The following is a 22,397-nucleotide window of genomic DNA, read 5'->3' as shown; positions in this document are numbered from 1 at the left end:
TTTATGCTATCCTGATCTGAATTTATATAGTCTAATTTTCGAAGCGAAACAGATTTCAGGTCTTGGATAATAATTTCATCACTACTTCGTTCATACATTAGTTTAGATCCAAAAGATATACAAAATTTATATAATTAGTAGAACTGTTGACAAATAATTATTAAAAGTAATAAATGGTCTGTTATAGAAATTTGATTTTAACTTTTGTTATATTAGTGAATTTACTTTAAATAGTAGAACAAGTTATAATAAATATGAAAGCATATAAAAAGAATAAAATCTCATGAGATTATCTTCTAGCATAGTTTTAGTGTTTTCTCATAATGTCAATAAATATTTACAGGTCTTATTATGATTTTTACTAAATAAACAGCAGAAACAAATAAAAAGAAAAAACATGGAAGAAGAAGAAGAAGAAGAAGTCCAGCTTCACTCACCTTTCGCTTTCTCTATCCCATAACAGAAACCCCCACATTGCTCGAACGGTCGTCATAATTCCTTGAAACCTCGAAAATCCAAAAACCCATATCCAATCTTCTTCCCATATAAATTAAGATTTTTATTTATTTATTTGTTTACTTATTTCAATTCCCAAAATCCTCTGCCTCATCATCTTCAAACTGTTACCACGTCCATAGGGTTGTCGAAGAGCTAGGAAGAGCCTTACCAAGAGCTTCTTCTTCCCCTAACATTTAGGTATTTCATTCGTAATTTATCTTCTTTTTAATTTAATTATTGTCGATTACCAAAACCCTTTTTTATACTAAAAAACTGAATCCATTTTTCCACACTAAAAGGAGAACACAAAAACTTCATTTCAAGTTCATGTTTGAAAAACTAAGAAGTGTATGGTTTGTTTGTTGACAATTAATGAGCATTTTTTTCCCAAAATACGTTAGAACTTAATATGATAGAATAAAACTTGAATTATTCATGGCAATGAGTATAGTCATATACAATAATGGTTGATGGAAATGAACCTTACGGTCCAATGAAAAGCCAGCTTGCGTTACTTGAGCATTTTTAAGCCCCAAAAAAGTTTGAAAATATGTATAAAGGAATATTTTATATATGGAACTAAAGAGTCAGAGAACCATTCCGGATTTAGATCATCCATCTATTTTAATTTGTTGTGATTCAGCCATCGCATTATTAGTCTTCAGAATATAATAAAATTATAATTCAGTTATGAATTTAATAAATTGAATGCCGACGTGAGTAGTTAATAATGTAGTCGATTGTAAGTAACAATGAGAAAACTCCTATACTTTATTTTTAGATGTATTTGTAATAATAAGATTACGGGTTTGGACTGGACAGGTTGGTAGGAGAAGCAAAGGAAGAGATCATTTATAATGGCTCCTGCATTCGGAAAATGTTTCATGTTCTGCTGCGCTAAAACCTCCCCGGTAAGTCCCAGCAACAACTCAAATTTGCTTATGAGAAAAATACTCAAGCTATTTTTGAAACTTCGAGAGGATTATTAGATTATAGTATGTATATAAAGTGACGAAATGTATATAGAGAAAGTAATAATTAAGTAAACTGGTGACGCGTAGATGCCAACTGGCAAGTCCGTTAAAAACATGACCGTGTCAGCCTGTAAGGCTTGCCTTGGTTGACTTATCCTGCTTTGTCATTGGCCACCGGCCTATCGGAAAAGACGCAGACCAATTTGCCTTCACCAAAATAAAAATTACTACTTACTACCATATGCTTTTTGCCCTGCGTTTACTTTTCAAGTCGAGATCATTTATTTGGTCAAATGAGGTAGAAAAAAACTATTCTAGTCAATGTAGACATTCGAATGAAATTTGCATTTATAAAAAAAATGTACTTGGAAATTCAAATGGGTTTATAATTTCATTTTAATCAGTACCGAGACATACAGCCACATGCTTAATTATTCCTCCTCAATCAAAACCATTTCACCCCAAAATTTTAAAATAGTTTTATCAAATCACCATCCCACAAAAAGATTTTTTAATATAATATAAACCTTCCCATTTTTGTGGAGTTTCTTTTTTTTTTCCCTTGTAAAAAAGAAAATGTAAGAGTAGAACCAAATGGCATAATAGAGCTCTAGGCCTATAAATACCAATATCCATCTCTACTACTACTGCATTAACTGATTTCACATTCTTCGATAAGGATTTTACTCTCCAGAGAAAGAAAAAAAAAACCTCCTCTGCTTTTGTGATCCTTTAAGGTTTCTCTCATCAGATCCAATTTTCATGTTTCAACATCGTCAAATTTCACCGATTAAAATTACTTGTTGTTGTTTGTATTCATTAGGAAAAAGACGAAATGGCAACGGAATCGTACGAAGCCGCCATTAAAGGACTCAATGATCTTCTCAGGTACACACTCTCTCTGACTCATAGTACCATCATTAGAAAGTGTCGGCATATTCCTCTTTTTTTTCCTCCCACAATTTCTCCATAATCAACGCCAAAATCAAAGCGTTGAATCGGAAAAAAAAATCAGAGTTTTTTGTTTTCTTTTGATTTGCGCGTTTGTGTTTTCTTCATGACCAAACATTTTGGAATCCGTACACGTACGACAGATCCTGACCGTTGGATCAACTTACCTTGGGAAAAAAGTTTCACATTTCCGCGTTTTTTTTACAGTACGAAAGCGGATCTCGGAAACGTCGCCGCCGCGAAGATCAAAGCGTTGACGGCGGAGCTAAAGGAGCTTGACTCAAGCAATTCAGACGCAATTGAACGAATCAAGACCGGTTTTACTCAATTCAAAACCGAGAAATATTTGTAAGTATTTAAATTACTAAACTTTTTAACGTTATTTAAGGAAAAGAATATAATTAAATTCGTTTTTGTTCTGTAAAGAAGAATTTTCATGACGGTGGAGTGGTCCATTAATGATAAACCTACCTTTATTTTTTCTTATTCACTTAGCATTACTGTTTTTATTCATGTGATAGTGCTAAAAAAAGGTGATTAAAAGCTAATTAAATTGTATTAAGAAGGTATATTCCAATTAGTATATGCAATAACAGAAACATAAAAAGGTGGTTTTTTAAAAAGAAATTCTGAATTTTTTTTAAGGTTGATTCATGGATTTTGATGAAATCTCTCTGTTCATAATTTTTTTCAGGAAGAATAGTACTTTGTTCAATCATCTTGCCAAGACTCAGACCCCAAAGGTTTTAGCTTTTCTCAAATCTCTCTCTTTTTCTCTGTTCATTTACTTATTTTCTTCTTTGACTAATACCTAAAAAATAGGTTAATACGAACAAAAGAGTGTGACAAGCTTTTTAATAATCCAACGATGATGTTTGACTTTATGAATTAGCAAAAACAATTATTGGAACCAAAGATGGTCCACTTTCTTATTATAGAGTTAATGAATTTGAAAATGATGTTGATTTTTTTTTTTTGATTATGGCAGTTTCTGGTGTTTGCTTGCTCTGATTCTCGAGTTTGTCCATCTCACATCTTGAATTTCCAACCTGGTGAGGCTTTTGTTGTCAGAAACATAGCCAATATGGTTCCACCTTTTGACCAGGTTCATTACCAAGCCATTTCACTCTTGTTCTTGTCTGAGATCAAATAACTAACACCAAAGTGGTTTTGATAATTTATCAGAAGAGACACTCTGGAGTTGGCGCCGCCGTTGAATACGCAGTTGTACATCTCAAGGTACATGAACAAAATATACCTATTTTTAAGGATAGACACTTAGATTGAATTAATAAATAAGCAAACTTTGTTAGTATTCTTATAAGTTATCACTTATCAGTAATCATCCAAAGTTTGGCTCTTTTCATAGTGCTCATTATTTTAAGTCGTTGTTATGCATTTTTGCTTGCACATGGTTCTTACTAAAAGTTGATGTCTAGTCACTCTGTTATTTGGACCCATTTCATCCACCTAAACCCTGTTCTCCTTTTCCTTTTAGCCACTAGGATTATCTTTTTTGAATCATTTTTGGATAATGTTCGATATTAGAAATGGGTCTTAATGCATCAACTTGCAACTACTTTTTTATTCAGAGTCAACAGTTCACTTTTTTTAATAGTATCAATTTATTTGTAGGTGGAGAACATTTTGGTGATAGGCCATAGCTGCTGTGGTGGTATTAAGGGACTCATGTCCATTGAAGATGATGCTGCCCCAACTCAAAGGTAATTACTAACTCATTAATCTTGATTTAGCCTGAGTTGTGAATCAAGATTGTTCGATATATGACTTTCTTGTGGGATAAGTTTGAGTCTTTGAGATGATAAGATTAATCGATCTCTAACACGATGGAAATCCTCTAAACAATGGCAGTGACTTCATTGAAAATTGGGTGAAGATAGGCGCATCAGCGAGGAACAAGATCAAGGAGGAACATAAAGACTTGAGCTACGATGATCAATGCAACAAGTGTGAGAAGGTAATAATAACTATCTTTGCTCTGTTTACTTATGTTCTTGAGAAATGGCTTATCAATAAATGTGTTATCTTGTGCAGGAAGCTGTGAACGTATCGCTTGGAAACTTGCTTTCGTACCCATTCGTGAGAGCTGAGGTGGTGAAGAACACACTTGCAATAAGAGGAGGTCACTACAATTTCGTCAAAGGAACGTTTGATCTCTGGGAGCTCGATTTCAAGACCACTCCTGCTTTTGCCTTCTCTTAAGAAAGAAAGCTACCGGAACATATAAAACTCTTTTGAGATAAAAAAAGACACTTTGACTCATCTTTCTTCATTCTCTCATGTTGATGATTCCTCTCCAACTTCTTTGATTTCTTTTTGTTAATTCAAAACTTCAACTTTGCTGCTTCTATTTCAAAAGCTCAAACAATAAAGCTGTAACCAACGTTTGAAACTTCTATATTTGTCTAATTGATGTTTGAACGAAGATTTGAACTTTCCTTCTTTCTCTCTTTTTCCAGATTATATGTGTATGTTAATTGTTAAAACTTCTTGGCATTGAAGCCATTGATCATTACAATTTTATTACATAAAAACTTCTATACGGTATCATTGTCCCATCTATTACCTAGAACGAAATTGTAGTGACTATTCGTTTTAGATTAGCTTCTTTTTTTTGTTGTTGCAAAAAAAATTATTAACTTTTTGCTATTTAAAAGTAGTTGATTTAGAATTTTCTTTATATAAATGTATTTATCAAAATAAGTAAAGGAACTCAAAAGAGTAACTATTGTAAATAGAATATTTCTAGAAAAGTAATAGTAAGATGATATGATTCCTAAACGGGAATTTGCAGAGGCCCATTTACCAAGTTAAATACGAAAAGGCCCACCTAAATTGGCCCAATTGTGATTGCCGACTTATTGACTTCTCTATATATTAGGGATTTGCCGAACGATGATGATTTCTATTTCCATTTAATCTAACTGCAAGAGAATCACTAAACTTTTGCGTTCCAAATTGAAGAAGCTACGGTAAGCGTTTCATTAACCAAACACCTCTCTGAAGTTGTCTATTTCATTCATTAATCGTAGTTTCTTCACCAGTTGTTTTGATATGCCATTGTCTTGACTCTTAAGTTTCATCGTCAATTTCAATTATAGGGTTTCGGAGATAATTAGATATTGCTTCTTCCTTTTTTCGTTGTATTTGTTTAAATCCTCTCTGCTTTGGTCTGTGCTTGAAACTTGCAAACTAAATACGTTGGATCTGTTTTGTTGTAGGCAACTCTTGAAGATATTGGTATGGACATGACAGAATTAAATACCCTTACCTACGATGATCTCGATAGTGTTTCAAAGCTACAAAAAAGTCGGAGATATGCTGATATAATGCAGCAAGTGGAAGAGGCTCTTGAAGGATCTGTATTAGAGTACAAGAAGCTAATCGTGGACTGCAAGCAGCTCTTAGTTGATATTGAGAATGAAATAGTCATCGTCCAAAACTTTATCCGTGACAAGTATAGAGTTAAGTTTCAAGAGCTTGAGTTGCTTGTTCCTCACCCAATCGATTATGCTCGTGTTGTGAAAAGAATTGGCAATGAGATGGATTTAAAACTTGTTGATCTTGAAGGCCTTCTTCCATCTGCTATGATCATGGTTCTTTTAGTTACTGCTTTAACCACAAAAGGGAACCAACTGCCAGAGGATGTTCTGCTAAAGACGATAGACGCTTGTGATCGGGCTCTGGATCTTGATTCCGCAAGGAAGAAGGTCCTTGAATTTGTTGATTGTTGCATTGTGTGTGTCACATTCTAAACCTAATGTGCTTCTTGGTCTACTCATAGCCATCTCATGCTTCGGAAACACCCTCCTCCTCTGCATCTGGATACAAGTCTCTGGAAAACGTAAAGCATATCAATGTAGCTGCCAATAGGTACTATATATTTCTTTCCAAACAAAAATGATGGAACTCTGTTTATCTTTCTCTTTACTTACATATTGGTTCTGTGATATCAAAAGCAATTAAGACCACAGAAAACCGTTGAGGCTTAACCTCAAACATCGAACAAAAAGACCGAGACTCGAACTCCAACAATCTAATGGTTTCCCAATTTGTCAAAAGTGTACTATAATTATATCTTCTAAACACCCAACAAAGTATTAGCCATCAACTTATAATACTCTAAACTTGATTTCTCTAAATCTTTTCATACCGAGACATCTAAAGTAGCACTATCAAGATTACTACCCGTGACCTCAGCCTCAATTACAAACCGGGAGGTCACAAGAGTTTCTTATAAACACGGTTTTGAAGAAGCTAAAATGGTAAAGGTAATGGTGTATAAATAGAATACTAAGTGCGGCTAAAGGTTTGCAAATGAGTAGTCTTATGGTGGTTGTAATAAAACAGAGGACTGGTTCTCGAAAGAGCGGCAACTAAATGGATAGGTGGCTGTTTGAATTTTGTGGTTGGCTGTATCGCTTTCTGTTGCGATTGGTCATCTTCCTCTGCTTTTATTCATTGTTCTGTTACTGTTAGGCTGAACTTTTGTAACTTTGCAAGTACGTAAACTAATTGTACCACTCTGATAAGTATACTTCTTGATAATAACATTACATTCATTTTATTTCAAATTTACATACCGACATAAACCAAACATTCCTCAACGATAAACAAGATGAAAAATAGAGGTTTAAAAAGAATCGACAAATAAGTTTAATGCGTATACGTTAAACCTCCCTGTAATTGTGTACAAATTACTTAAGTGAAAACTGAAAAGTGAAAACCTTTTAAAAAGTTAAAACGTGTCTGTATATTTGAATTGATTTTGTGGGTTAACGTTGTCGATTGACTACTAGATGTGTATGATATTCTCTATATTTGAATTGATTTTGTAACAAACCATGCGGTCATAAGAGTTTCTTCTAAACATGGTTTTGGAGATCCTAAAAATTTTCGGTAACAGAAAACAGAGTGCGGCTAAATTAAGCTTCGGATTTACAATTGCTAACGTTGCTTTTTTGCTGTGATCAATCTTTTTCTTCTTCTTTTGTTTATTGTTCTTTATAGTTTGGCTAAACTTTGTAACTCGAGCTGTGAAGTACTTTAACAGTATATTTAATAATAATACAATAACATTACATTTTTTAGGTCAACAAAATTATGTTCAAACCTTTAAAAAGATGAAAAAGTGTTTCTATAGTTAAACTAATCTTGTGGATTGAGGACTAGAAGTATACTATGAAAGTCACTTTTGGCACCAAATTTCTTTGCTGTCATAAATATCAGAGAGTTTGACAAAAAAAATTTGTTCATGCAATTACACATAAGTAAAGTGGGAGCCATTTTTACAATTTTGTTTACTAAAACGTGTATGATAATAGAAAATCTGTCAAAATCTGTCAATGTCATACTTGGTATCCAATAATCTCTATGCTAATTGGCCAACAATTTTAGTAAGTTTTTAACATATTTGTGGTTGTCAAAATTTTTATTTTTGCTTTTAGATGTAAGCATGAAACTAAATTCAAGTAAACTAAAAATGTATACGTTTTACAACTCAAAAAGTTAAACTAAAGTCACAAGTCACAACGTTGGTAACAACTCTGCTTTCCACACAATATATATCACATCTATGTTTTTGTCTCAGACACATAATAATACCATTAGAGAAGAAAGAAAATGGAGATATATAATTTCGAAAAAATTAATGTTTCGAAACACTTCCTGAAAATATTCAATTGAACATTATGTCACGGTTGCCTCTGATGAAATCCTTTAAAAAAATGGTTAACTTGTTATCTATATTTTGACGTAAGATTCAATTGTATTCGAAGAAAATAAAAATATTAAAAACGAGTACGACGACGAAAGACAATCTGTCACTTTCATGCATGGTATCCAATAATCTCTGTGGTAATTGGCCAATAATTTTAGTAAGTTTTTAACGTGTGGAACTAATTAAAATTTCTTCTTTTGGTTTTTAGATGTAAAGCGTGAAGTATAATTCAAGGATATACGCGTTTTATGACTCAACACGTTAGAAACAAACTCTGAAGATTCTCTATAAATATCATCAATTGTGTGTGTTTGCTAGTCCTCATCTATCTCAAACACATAATATAATATCATCAGAGAAAAACAAAATGGATAATTCAAATTTCGAAACACTTCCTGAAGATCTACAAAAGGAGATTTTGTTATGGTTGTCTCCAAAATCCTTGGTGAAATTCACCCTCGTCTCAAAGAAATGTGCATCTATTATCCGTGGGGAAGAATTCAAAGCTCTTTACATGCGCCGATCAATGACAAGGCCTCGTGTGTTGATCGTTGCCAATGAAAGCACAGGTGAGAAGTCATTGGTGTTTCACACTTTGTATCAAGAGGAGGAACCATTGTTGTCATCTTGTCATCAACAACCTATGCGTATCACCAACAATGCACCACGTTTTATTGCTTCTCAACCAATCCTAGGTTTGATCTGTCTTCGAAATGGTAGTGAGGTTGTCATTCACAATCCGGGTACAAAAATATTCAGACTTTACCGAAGATCAAAGCTCCATCATTAAGTTTCAAAAAAACTTTTTTCGGATACGATGGAGTTACGGAAGTATTCAAGGTGTTATGTATAACAGGGCCCCGCGGGTTTAAGCCCTCTAGGAAATGCCATGTTTACACGATGGGGTCCGGTAAAAATTCTTGGAGACGGTTCAAATGTAGGAAACGTCATTATCCATCTACTGAAGTACTATGTAAAGAAGGAAATTTGTACTATGGAGCTCAGTCCATTAGTCGCAAATCTCTATTAATGAGGTTTAATGTGAGGTCAGAAGAGTTTAGTGTCATTAAATTACCTAATCAGCAAGTTAACTTTTGTCGTGGTTGGAACTTGGTTAATTACAATGGTAAAATTGCCGTAGCGAAGAATGTTGACGTCGACACTGGAGATTTGCAAATGTGGGTTCTAGATGACATGGGAGAATGGTTAAGCGAAATCATTACGATTCCTCGTTGGAAAGAAACTACCAATAATTGCACGTATCATTTCAAAGGTACCATTGGAACAGGAGAACTTGTTTTCATAGCACGCTATTTTGTTGACGAATCACCCATTGTGTTGTATTACAATAAGAACACGAAGAATCTCAGAAGATTTACGCTTGAGGAGTTGTTTAAGGATCTTCCTCCGTTGAATCATTCTTCTTATCATAATATTCAAATCTTCTTGAATCATATTGATAGTACTTGGCTTATGTGAAGAATAAGAGTTGGTTGTTCTGTCTTTCAAGTCTTAGTGGGATTGTTAATCTAAATTTCTACTGTCGTTAATCTTTAGTTATTTTAAATAATAATGTTGTCTCTTAAGTGGTACTGGTCTTATAAGGATTGTTCGTATTTTTTATTTATGTTGTCGTTAATCTTTTATTTATGCTAAATAATAATGTTGTTTCTCAATTAATTAGTACTATCTTATTGGAATTGTTCATTGTTATTTTTCTTGTTGTTTGTCTTAATTTCTAAGAAATAACAAAACTGAAGCTTCCCAAATACTACCCACATTTTACTAAAACTAGATCATATTCTTTTCAACGTACTACAGAAAGTGCATTTGACTAGCTCGTAACAAAACGTTTGCTAAAAGAAAAATATAAGATACCCGATTGCTTGCAAGAGAGAAACAAAAGATAGGGAATCTCTCAAGTGTTCATCTACTAGTATTATACTTGTAGTTAGAACTTCGATTTCCCGATTGGTTGTAAGAATTATAATGGAAGACTCCTCTTAGCAAACAATTTTGTTTACCAAAAAAAAAGAAAGAAAAAAAAAAAATCTAGAATGCAAGAACTGTACTTCTTCCTGATACTCTACAATTGCTTTCTCTTAGTGTTTTTTTTTTTTTTTTTTTTTTGATGTTTCCAGAAACGAACCATCTAAAGTAGCACCATCAAGACCATTACTCACGACCTTAGCCTCAATAACAAACCGGTGGTCATAAGAGTTTCTCTTAAACAAAGTTTTGGAGAACCTAAAATGATGGGTAGTAGAAAAGAGAGTGCGGTTAAAGATTCGGATTTGCAATTGCTACGTTGTTTTTGGTTGCGATCAATCTTTATTCTCTGCTTTGGTTTAAATATTGTACTTTTACTGTTTGGCTGGACTTTTAACTTTGTGAAGTACTTATAACCAACAATAACACTTTGAATAGTATAATTAATAATAAGAACATTACATCATTGTATTCAATTTTAAATCCTACCAAACAATCTTCAACGAGTAACCTGATGAAAAATAAAGATATTTAAGAGAAGTGGTATGTAAGTTTTTATGCGTGTATGTGAAACGTCCCTTTCAAAAATTGTGTACAAATAATCAAAGTGAAAAGTGAAAACCATTAAAAAGTTAGAAACGTGTTTCTATTGATTCTGTGGATTGTGTACGATGAAAGATAAACCTTTTAAGTCACGCTTAACACCAAATCTCTTACTAATTTGTAGGTTTTGACGTGGGACATATTTTTACTCATCCAGTTACAAAATAATTAATGTGAATTTTCTCATCTATATTTTGACGTATGATTCAAATCTCATTCAAAGAATTAAACTACTAAACCGTGTACAATTGAAAGCAAATCTGTCACTTTCAGTTTTTATATGCTAAATTTTCATAAATAATATTACTTTACGTGTGATTACATCTTTTTCTCATGCAGTTACAAATAATTAATCAATGTGACTCATGTCATCCATATTATGACGTGTGAATCAATTTTATTCGATGAATTAAACTACTAAACCGTGTACAATGAAAGGAACCCTGTCGATTTCATGTTTTATCTAATAATCTCTATTCTAATTGGCTAATAATTTTAGTAAGTCGTTAACGTGTGGAAGTGAAACATCTGCTTTAATTTGTTTAAATGAAAGTAAATTAGATTAAAAATATGCGCATTACAAAACTCAACAAGTTAAACTAAAGTCACCTACTCACAACAAACTCTTGAGATTTGCTATAAATATTTCACATCTGTGCATTTGTCTCCAACACAAAAAAATATATATCATTAGAGCAGAAAAAAAAAAAAAATGGTGAACACAAGTTTCGAAACACTTGCTCTAGACATGCAAATAGAGATTCTGGCACGATTGCCTCTGAAATACTTAATGAGATGCATGTGCGTCTCAAAGAAATGGGCATCTTTAATACGTGGGGAAGACTTCAGAAGTGCTTACTTGCTCCGATCAATGGCAAGGCCTCGACTGTTGTTCGTCGCTAGTCGTAGCCGCAAATTCACACGCGAAACCTGCTTTCACTCTGTTTATCAAGAACCACCATTGTTGTTGTCTGGTAAACGGCAGATGCTTACCGATAATCACATAGCACCAGTTTTCACGGTTTCTAATCCCATTCTTGGTTTGCTCTGTCATCAAGGATATAATAATGAGATTGTGATTTGCAATCCCGGTCTGAAAAAGTTTCGGAATTTACCGCAAATCCAAGTGCCTGAAGGAGCATCCGTGAGAAGTTTTTTCGGATACGATAAAGTTGACAAAGTATTCAAGGTGTTATGTGTATGTGTACCACAGACACAGTTCGGAGCTGGTTGGACATCAAAAGAACCTAAGAAATATCAGGTCTACACGGTGAGATCGGATCATGAAAAACCTTCCTTTTGGAGACCGATCATTTGTAATGATGATCATTCAGTAGTTACTGATGAAGGACTATTTAATGGAGGTTTCTTGTACTATGGAGCTCGGTCGAGTTGCAACAAACCTATGGTAATGAGGTTCAACGTGAGTTCTGAAGCGTTTGCTGTCATTAAATTGCCTGAGGAAGTCGACATTGATTATCATTGGAGATTGGTGAACTACAAAGGGAAAGTTGCCTTAGTGAACACCTTTGACTCTAAATTTAAATTCAATGGAGTTTTTGAAATATGGGTTAGGAACGAGGTTGATAGAAAGTGGGACAAGGACATCATTAAGATTCCTCAATGGACAGAATCTGTTGATAATTATAATGTTTATTTCAAAGGTACCACTGGAACAAAAGAACTTGTTTTCGCACCACCCAATTGGTTCGGGGAACCACTCTTTGTCTTGTATTACGATAAAGCCACAACTAACCTCAGAAGATTTGATATTGAAGGAATGGATGATCAACATTATTCTTTTCATACCTTCTTGGATCATGTTGATAGCACTTGGCTTATGTGAAGAGCACGCGTTGGTCCAATGATTATCAGAAACTCTCTTTGGTTGTTCAGTCTCTCAAGTCTTATATTTGGATTAGTTTTCATTTCTATTGTCCTTATAATCTTTATTTATGCTAAATAATAATGTTGTCTCTCAAGTAGAACTAGTGGTCTTGTTAGTTTTCATTTATAATGTTGTTTAATCTTCATTTATGCTAAATAATAATGTTGTCTCTCATTTAGTACTATCTTATTGGGATTGTTCGTTGTTATTTTTGTCGTCGTTAATTTTTTATTTATCCTAAATAACAAAACTTAAGCTTCCTAATTACTCAAACTAGAACATATTATTTTCAACGTACTGCAGAAAATTCATTTGACTCGTAAACCAAAAACGTTTGCTAAAAGAAATTATAAGATACCCCGGTTGCTTGCAAGAGAGAAACAAAAAATAAGGAACCTCTCTGTGTTCATCAACTAGTCTACTTGTGGTTAGAACTTCGATTTCCCGATTGGCAACAAGAAGTATAATTCTATCTTCTAAATACCAAGAGTTACCAGCGATGCACCGACCTATTACTCTAAAATGGCTTTCTCTTAATGTTTTCAGACCATGACTCACTACATTAGCCTCAATAACAAACCGGGCGGTCATAAGAGTTTCTTTTCAAGACAAGGTTGGTAACATAAAACAGAAACCGGTCAAAGATACAATTGCTACGTTGCTTTCTGTTGCGAGAGCAATCTTTATTCTTTGCTTTTGGTTTCTGTTCTTTTACTGTTTTGCTGAATTTTTTGTTCAATTTTTTCCAGTTGGGATCTATTTAATTTTAAATTCTAACATGAAAAACAATATTCCGCATTCCTAAACGAGTAACTGGATAAAAAAATAAAGAAATTTAAAAAGAATTTGCAAATAAGTTTCGTATACGTGAAACTCTCCCTGTCAACATAATTGGTTCAAAGAATCAAAGTGAAAATTGAAACTAAGTTAAAACGTGTTTCTGTGTTAGAATTTATCTTGTGGATTGACGAGTAGATGTGTACGATGAAAGAAAACCTTTTTAAGTCACGTTTGGCACCAAATCTCTCTGCTAATTATTTAGTCATAATAATTAGTAAGTTTTGACGTGCGACACCTTATTTTTCTTGCAATTGTGTACAAAAAAAAAAAACTAAAGTGAAAACCTTTTTTAAAAAACAATTAACTTGATTATCTATATTTCGACGTGTGATTCAATTGTCACTAGAAGAATTAAAGAGATACCTGTCACTTTCATGCATGGTATCCAATAATCTCTATGCTAATTATCTGTCACTCACAACGTTGGTAACAAACTTTGAGATTTTCTATAAATATATCACCTATGTGATTTTGTCTCCAACACATATTAATTATCATTACAAAAGATCTCTGGTAGTTAGCTTTAACCTGAGGTCTGAAGCGTTTAGTGTCATTGAATTACCTGAGGATGTTAACGTTGACCAATATTGGGATTTGAGGAATTATGACGATGAGGATCGTGGTTTGGAATTGGTGAACTATAAGGTGCTATTGCCTTAGTGGATGACTCTGACTTTTCCCATAGAGTTATGAATCCATGGAGTGGCAAGAAAGTTTTTCATATATGGGTTAAAAATGAAATGGCAGGAAATTGGTTGAGAACACCCATTGAGATTCTTGGCTGGATAGAAACAAATTAGAATAATAATGAATTATCAAATTGAGACATAACAACAACACTATAACAAAGCACTATGAGACCACACGTCCACACCACACACAAAAAGAAACATTATGACACTAAGCTAAGTATACATTTGTAAGCTAAATAAATAGACCGAAACACACTTAAGACAACAGTGTTCATAAGGCCCATATTTTGAGGTTTGAACTCAGCCCACGTAAATTTTGGCTACACCTGGTCTAATTCAGGCTTGTGATTGCTAAAAACTTGAAGTTTTGTATTGTACACAAATCAAGTTTTTAATTATTATTTTTTGACCTTTTAAAACATTTGATAACACTCATCTGTGAAAAAAGTTAAAATATTTTCACTTTTCTGTACGGATTTTTCTGATAAAAAAAATAATAATATAAAGTGGTAAGTCATGATATCAATCACATATATCCCGCAATTATACATCACATATATTGGCAATTATGAAAAGACGGACAAAAATAAAAGAGTTTCACCATTATCTCCCACTAGTTAAAAGTCTTTTGCATGAGTTAAACATTTTTTTATCATAAGTTTCAGAAGAAAAAAACATGATAATGAAATAAAGTTCTAATAAATAAAGTGGCAAGCCAATAGACTTGCGTGGTGGTATCCTACAACGGAAAAAAAAAAAAAAAAGTATAAGCCATTTGATAGTAAACAGATCAAGTTAGTTAATTACGCCCATACCTATAAACACAAGAACACAAACTAAGAAACATAACAAACCACATTAATAATGCTGTACTATTTGATAATGATGCATCGACGTGACATCACCTTATTTACATTTCATTTTCATATATGTACATTACATACATATAATTGGCATTTTTTGTTTCTTAACATTTTTGGAAGCAACACGTTACTGTACAACATAACAATTACGACATGAACTCTTTCATGATATATTACCTAACAATGGAAAAAGCAAGGACTTGTTCATGGGTCTTTAAACAATAAAATCAAACTACTGGTATTTAATTAGGAAAATTGATTTGTAAAATTGGAGATGCATAAAAAGAAAAGAAGAAGCTATCATGTGAGCGAAGGTAAAGAAGCCTTTGGGTCAAAACTCATTATAATACTTTGGGACAAACCACGTCTGCGATGGGGACCTTCATCATTTCATGTATAATTCATACAAATTCTAATGTAATAAGGGACGTTATGATTGCACATTAAGCATGTAATTATGTAAGAGACTTCATTTTTATAGACATGAGCATTCGAGTTTATTATGCCTTAATTGTATTGAGCTAGATATAGTAGAATTTTAATTTGAAATCTTTTTTTTTTGCTTTTAATTTCGTTCAGCAAAACTAAGCTGAAATATTTTTTCCTGCTTATATATATACATACATACAGACTTCAGTTTAATTTGTTACTCTACTTTTTTATCTATCTTTAACACCAACCAGACCACTCATCTCATAATTTTACATTGAATTATCTATGTAAATCAACCCCACATTGATATAGTTGTACTGTAAAACATAGATAATATTAAGTGATGATGATATATAGTTTTATATAAACGTGAGAAATTTCACGAAATAATAGCACTACTCTACCCAACTCTACCACTATTTTTAAGTGAAATTTATGTCACAAAAAGTTTTTTGAGCTTTTTTTACTGAAAAGTTTTGTTTTCAACGTAATGTTTACTTTTTATCCAAAACAATTAAATGTAAATTTGGAAATCATATCTTAAAATCTCAACTAGTAGTATATATATTCAGGACGAGCTGGAGTTGTGTGTTGCTTACTGAGATTGATTAAATTGTTGGATCGCATTCTCATGCACGTGACATTTAATAATTAATATTTTTGTCTTTGGCATCTAATCACGATAATATATACAACTTACTCTATTTTCTAAAATTGCCGTTTTGTGTTTTTATTAACAAATGGGATTTAAGTATTATAGAATTACCGCTTAAAAGCTTGTTTATTAAGAAGAACGAAGTGCTACTAAACATTCAAACCAAACAAAAAAAATAACCAAGTGTTGAACTACTTATTCATTTAATTTCAGCAGTCAAAACTGTTTTACATAAAAAGCATCAATGTGATTGAAAAACAAACTTAACGAAATCTAAATGATGCAGAACGTTCAAAACTAGCTCATTTATCAGTTATATCTTAATTAGTTAAGATTAGTAGAAGATCATAATTTTTAGTTTAAAAAATAAAATTCACTGTATATGTTACAGTGTTAGTCATTGTTAAAGTTTCATCCCTTTGACGAATTAACGATCATAGAAAATTTTGGATTAATGTAGTATTTTTTCTGAAATCCAAAAAAATCACATTCTCTTGAATTCAGTATTATATTGAATCAGCAGATCCAAAAGTCACCAAATATCTCATATACTTTCATCACTAAAGATTTCTAAAAGAGAAGAAATCACATGTGTAATATGATTACGTAAATAAAATATCACTGCTACATCATTCATCAACGGTGCCTTTTTGTAAAATTAGGATGGAAATTCCCAAAATATGGAACATGTGAACGGGACATAATACGCTAGATGTCGTGAATTTTTCCTTAGTTTTATTTGTTTAAATTATACAAAAGAAACTCACAGTTCTGATTCACAGTTCTGTGAAATACGTCGCCTCTGCAAGAAAATGCAATAATCAAAAATAATACTATACAAAATTAAGATTATGTCATTGCTTACAGGAATCTTTTGCAAAGAAAAATATAACTACATTTAAAACTTCAAAAATAAATACTGACGTCACATAATGCATATTTGGTCTATAATATATACAGTCGTCACATGTTGGATGATTCAACACATGGTCTCTCTACGCTATGCGGCTTGCATGTTAATTTGATTAGGACGTTGATTAATGAATAAATAATGAGTATGCTTCATTTTCATACACTTTCTATATGTAGTATGAAAAGGAAATCAATATTGGATCAGGTGGTGCATTATGTCTTTCATTGTAACTAACTATTTTCACCATTTATAATTAAATGTCGTTTTAGATTATTTTATTTGAAATGTAGAAAACATCTAATTAGAAATGGAAAGAGTAATATTATTAGTTAATTTCGGTAGATGAGTTATTCGAATTGTACATAAGAAACAATAAATATGACAGTGTTTGTGTGGATCTCGATGCCTATGAGCCTATCTTTTCAAAAGTATGCCCGAATTATATGCTTTGGAATGACTGAGTGATTAACATCTACACAACAGTTAACGGTGGAGAGCACAAACATTCCCTTTGATCTAAAACATCTCAACTTTGACTGTGAAAATATAATAAATTGGATATGCTCACTAATACTACGACTCGAAGAAAACTCGAGATACCGATTTTTGAAGTCCTAACATGAATATGGCACTGCACTAAATAGGTACGGTACTAATTAATGTTATATACTTATATTGGGTCAAGCCTCGTCATGAGGGTTTTTAATTAGTGTAAATAGCTCATCATCATTAATGAGATTCGGGCATATGTATATATTATGCGAACATGCATTTTGATCTCGTTTTGCATCTATATATGAGAGCTAGCATGTGCATGTAATGTATGTATAAATCACGACAGAGTATGTCTGTCGTATAGCATAGAATCTATACTTTCAACGAGGTCAAGTTCTGTCTTAAATCTTAATTATTATATATACTCCTTAACATATTGTATTTAATACCTAAGCCGCTTCTCAATAATACAAAAATGCGATATTTCTATGGGCTCTTTAAAAGGATACGTATTCTGTTATGTATAGTGACATACTGACACAATTACATATATCATATATTTCAAATGGAACTCTAAAATTTGAGAATGAGGACCAAAGTATGAGAAATATCAACTAAACCACAAAAATATGTAGAGTTCACAAATTACTCAATATCATTTTTCCAAAAAAAAAAACGATTTTACCATATTATTAAGACCATCATTATTGATAGTTTCTTAGGTTAGTTCTTTGATAAAGTAGGTCTTAAATTTAATATTATAATTCAATTAATTGTTAAGAATGGCTCTTATATAAGAGCCAAATCTAATGTTTCTTAGGTTAATTCTTAGATAAATTAGGTATTAAATATAATGTTTTAATTCAATTAATTTTAATTTTTAGATAAATTAAGTATTAAATCTAATTGTTTGTCATATTTGTTTAAAATTTTATGTCATGTATGTTTCAAATTTTATAAGTTGTAATAATTATTAAGTTTTTTAAAATTATAATGTTACTAATTTTTTTTTCAATTTTTTTTTAAAAAACTCAAGTTAAGAGTCCACCATTGCATATTGCCAAAATTTCAATCTCTTAACCAAATTCTTAACTTCAAAATTTTCAAAATTAATTATAAAAATATTCATAAGAACTATATTAAGATTATGCTAAGAAACTACCATTAATGATGCTCTAAGGAGTTGTATATTTGAAAGAAAGTGGGTGTGTGGCATTAATTTTTATTAGATATATATATATAACATTTTTTAATTAGAACAATAACTTTTTTGTTTTTCTTGGTCAAGAAAAAACAAAATCTTATACTTTACTTTTTAACGTACATACATAATATTCCTGTCAGTAATTTACCAAGAAACATGCGCAGGGGAGCATAAAGATTACATGAGACAGTGCCGACAAGGGCCACAACAATGATTTATGAGTGCGAAAGAAAGGCTGTAAAAACTCCTTTGGTTCATATATAACCACCAAGACTTAGAACGAGTGGAAATAAAACATGTTATAAATAGTTAGGTTCTTTTCTTAAAACATATTGGTAGTTTTACACATGGCAATATATTGGTTCGATAGACGGATTTTAACGATCAATCACCAATATATTATAACTAATAAATCATTTACACGAATTTATCAATCCTCAAGAAGTTAAAACGTGGTTTTAGAAGAGTTTGATCTTTAAGTACTTTTATTTTGTTGTACTCATTTTACAATTTGTGGAGCAATTGAATTCCATCGTCCCGCATCTCTCCCATGCACGAAAAGAAGAGAAAGCTCGAAAATAAAGCAAAAGGGTGCATAAATAAAAGTAGACATCAAGACAGTGTACGAGTGACCACAAACAAAGCCACGCGGTTTTGAATTTTAGATTCTCATAATACTTACTAGCTAATTAACAAGTATGTGTTAATTCCTTTGAAGGCCCATGTTGTAACCTCTCTTTCTTATATATAAAGGTATGTGTTAAAAAAAAAAAAAAAATTTTACAAGTATGGTAAAAAAGAAGAAAAAAGTATGGTAATATGTTGTTATGATTGTGACATTGTCTATCGTACTTGACTTAGCTTGCAGTTTACAACGAAAATGCACGATCAATTCCATTATTAGATTACTACAAATGTTGGTCTCGTTGGTACTTTTTTCTTATTATTATTACTTCAATTGAATATCAAGTTTTATTAAGTTTATATAATAATTTGAATATGAATGCATGTTATATGTTAGTATTTATCTGTAGCTTCTATATGATAAACAAACTTCAATTCATGCATGACAACTCAACTTCAAATTAGTTCAAACTTGTAAATATAGACGCTTTAACTTTTCCGAATTAACAATTTCGAATTTAGTTCAAGCATGTAAATATACAAGTATTAGATTCACTTTAATAAAATCATAAAATATACCAAGATATAATGTTGGGTTAATATTTATTGCCAATTTTCATTGCTTGTAATAAGCTATTATTGCCATGTAAACCATAAATATCCATGGCCATATTAATAGGACAAGGTGACAAAACTTACATCCATGTCACTACTGCTGCAAACTTGCACTTCCAAAAGAATGTACATGTCATCATCACGTCATGCATACACATTACATATATACACATTTACATATACGTATGTGGAATTGCATATATCAGTCCACTTATGGGTATTTTAGTTGCATTGTGTATATAAGTGGCGTGACGCCTTATTGACACTAAGAAAAAAAGTGTTGGCAAAAGCAATAAAATCTGTAGTTTAATCGCATCCATAAATAATACGAATAATTAAAGTTAAACCCTCGTACTTTGGGAGACATTGACACATTGTATACAATAATACGGGGACCATGACTCATATTTCATGTGACTGATTTTACTTTTATAGTATACACCCTAATAGATATTATTGGTTTTTAAAAATTTATTAGCATCGGTATCCAAGTCAAATCATACTATTGACATGAGTTCTCGGCAAATTTATAAGCAGAAGTCCAATAGTTTTAGTGGCCAATCTAGCAACGATGTTGTTTGATATTGAAACAATTCTGAAACTTCCGCGACAAATTCATGAAACTCAGATCTCTAAACCACCCCATCGCTACGTAAGGTTTAATTATATCACAAAAGTTATCTTTTAAGCTTGTGGAAGTTTTTAACATTGAATAAAAATACGAAATACCACGAAATAGTCACAGCCGCAACACAACAACAATTGAACAAAAATATTAGTCACGAACGTGAACTCATGATGTCGAATACCACAACGACCCCTATCGTCTTCCACAGTACTACTGATTTGCCACTCTCACGAGCTTTGTCAATTTCTTGCCGCAATCGGACAGAGATCGAGATAATGCTAAAAAGACGAAACTCTATTCTAATCTTAATCATTTGTTAAATAATGCGATTTTTGGGGTTCACTATTAACGAATCTTACTCAGTTCTTCCACTTATTACATCAACACGTACCATTATCTTTTTTTGGGGCTAAAAACGCGTCTCGTTGCAACCATTTAGTCCATGACACGTAGTATGATGTCAGACAAAAATTGTTTGGCTTTTTAAAATCGAACTGGTCAGACCGAACCGTGCTTCCGGTTGTCGATCGAGAACTGGAGGACTAGTGTATAGTGGATGAAATAAATGTAAAAAATGCATTTTAATTTCGAGGATACAACTTAAAATTCAGGCCCGACAAAAATAGTTACTCCAATAATGCAAGCTATGCTTTATCATGGAGCTAGTTATGTAAAACTAGTACTATGAAACTAACCATTTAACAAACTTACGGTTAAAGTTGTAGATAGAGTTATGGGCACCGGTTTTACTAAACAATACATATGCTTTGAACTTTTAAAGTTGAGCCTAAATCTATAGTCCAACACTATGAATACATTTTCGAGTCTCTCCCTGTGATTGATGACGTACCCAGTTATAGAAGTTTAATTGGTACGTACACCATTAGTTGCATATGTATAATATATCCATATAGTACGATTCAAAAAAATGACATTTACAAATGAAAAAAACTAAATTATCATAAGACGTCATATCTATTGAAGAATATGTGTGCTTTCATCCTTTTTTTTTGGTAGGGTTATGTTTGCTTTCATCTTGATTTGAAGGAAATGTGTGATAGTATATGCTACAGTAAGGATTAAGTTATAACGAAGAAAGAGATTCATATCTAAAATTTAGGTGTATACTATTTTGGAAACCTAGTTCAATTCAACAAAAGGTTGGGTGAAACTAACTTTCTAGTTACCAAAATTGAATGTTTTAAAATAAAAATCAAAGATTCGTCATCAGACAACCAACAAACTTCTACACAAATTACTATAAATGGGTTTTACTGCAGTACTTTAGTAGTTGTTGGTCATCAGTTACTAACTTACTATACATAGATTCACTCTAGGCTTAGAGTAGTTGTTGGCCATCAATTGTTGTAGCCTTTTTTTGGTCAAAGGTAAATTGAGAATAGACAGTAAATATAGCTTTTGACTATGTATAGATCCACAACTGCACTCAATTTAAAACATTAATGCATTTTGCATGCATTCATATCATCCGTTCATGAGATTTTATACATTAGTATAAGTTTTACACGACAGATGTTAAAATGTTGAATTAAATCTGTTGTCGCCATTGATTTTCATGCTCACTTAATAGAAATGTCTAAAAGCGTGACAAAATGTTATATTGCTACTTAAGATTTTTTTTTTTTTGCCAAATTTGCTACTTAATATATGATAGTTCAAAACCATGTTTAGCTATGGTTATAGCATTGAAATTATTTGGTATTACAACTACCAAACCATCCAATTTAAAATAGTCCATAAGTAAAAAGCCAAGCATGACACAAGAGGGCTAT

The 22,397-nt window shown here is 32.1% G+C and overlaps 4 protein-coding genes across 8 annotated transcripts; all 4 read left to right on the top strand.

Moving 5' to 3' along the window:
- Nucleotides 1-375: 375 nt before the first annotated feature.
- BCA4 (beta carbonic anhydrase 4) lies at nt 376-4,989 on the top strand. 3 transcript variants are annotated; one of them, NM_105709.4, is made up of 10 exons: nt 376-696; nt 1,321-1,409; nt 2,296-2,360; nt 2,631-2,771; nt 3,118-3,166; nt 3,412-3,528; nt 3,609-3,662; nt 4,059-4,147; nt 4,296-4,401; nt 4,479-4,989. In NM_105709.4, exons 2-10 carry the CDS (start codon nt 1,356-1,358, stop codon nt 4,644-4,646), a joined length of 843 nt encoding a protein of 280 aa, NP_177198.1. In that variant the 5' UTR covers nt 376-696; nt 1,321-1,355; the 3' UTR covers nt 4,647-4,989. The 3 variants fall into 3 exon arrangements, with proteins under 3 accessions (NP_177198.1, NP_849872.1, NP_974119.1); NM_202390.3 differs by lacking the exon at nt 376-696 and having other exon boundaries at nt 1,391-2,209; NM_179541.3 differs by lacking the exon at nt 376-696 and having other exon boundaries at nt 1,387-2,360; nt 4,479-4,887.
- Nucleotides 4,990-5,352: 363 nt separating this feature from the next.
- AT1G70400 (NOSIC domain protein) lies at nt 5,353-7,414 on the top strand (the record flags this gene model as incomplete). Of its 3 annotated transcripts, NM_001160991.1 has the most annotated exons (6): nt 5,353-5,416; nt 5,666-6,154; nt 6,229-6,317; nt 6,615-6,664; nt 6,797-6,950; nt 7,351-7,414. In NM_001160991.1, the coding sequence occupies exons 2-6, from the start codon at nt 5,687-5,689 to the stop codon at nt 7,412-7,414; spliced, it is 825 nt and encodes a 274-aa protein (NP_001154463.1). In that variant the 5' UTR covers nt 5,353-5,416; nt 5,666-5,686. The 3 variants fall into 3 exon arrangements, with proteins under 3 accessions (NP_001154463.1, NP_001031260.1, NP_177197.2); NM_001036183.1 differs by lacking the exon at nt 7,351-7,414 and having other exon boundaries at nt 6,612-6,973; NM_105708.2 differs by lacking the exons at nt 6,615-6,664; nt 6,797-6,950; nt 7,351-7,414 and having other exon boundaries at nt 5,666-6,392.
- A 1,116-nt stretch (nt 7,415-8,530) lies between these two features.
- Nucleotides 8,531-9,642, top strand: AT1G70390 (F-box and associated interaction domains-containing protein; the record flags this gene model as incomplete). Its single annotated transcript, NM_105707.1, has 2 exons — nt 8,531-8,906; nt 9,020-9,642. The coding sequence occupies 2 exons, from the start codon at nt 8,531-8,533 to the stop codon at nt 9,640-9,642; spliced, it is 999 nt and encodes a 332-aa protein (NP_177196.1).
- A 1,825-nt stretch (nt 9,643-11,467) lies between these two features.
- AT1G70380 (F-box and associated interaction domains-containing protein) lies at nt 11,468-12,601 on the top strand (the record flags this gene model as incomplete). Its single annotated transcript, NM_105706.1, has 1 exon — nt 11,468-12,601. The coding sequence occupies one exon, from the start codon at nt 11,468-11,470 to the stop codon at nt 12,599-12,601; it is 1,134 nt and encodes a 377-aa protein (NP_177195.1).
- Nucleotides 12,602-22,397: the final 9,796 nt, after the last annotated feature.

Source organism: Arabidopsis thaliana (genome assembly GCF_000001735.4).
Source record: "Arabidopsis thaliana chromosome 1 sequence".
NCBI classification, from domain to species: Eukaryota; Viridiplantae; Streptophyta; class Magnoliopsida; order Brassicales; family Brassicaceae; genus Arabidopsis; species Arabidopsis thaliana.
Note: the sequence above shows the minus strand (reverse complement) of the source record. Positions and strands in the feature narration are given on the sequence as shown.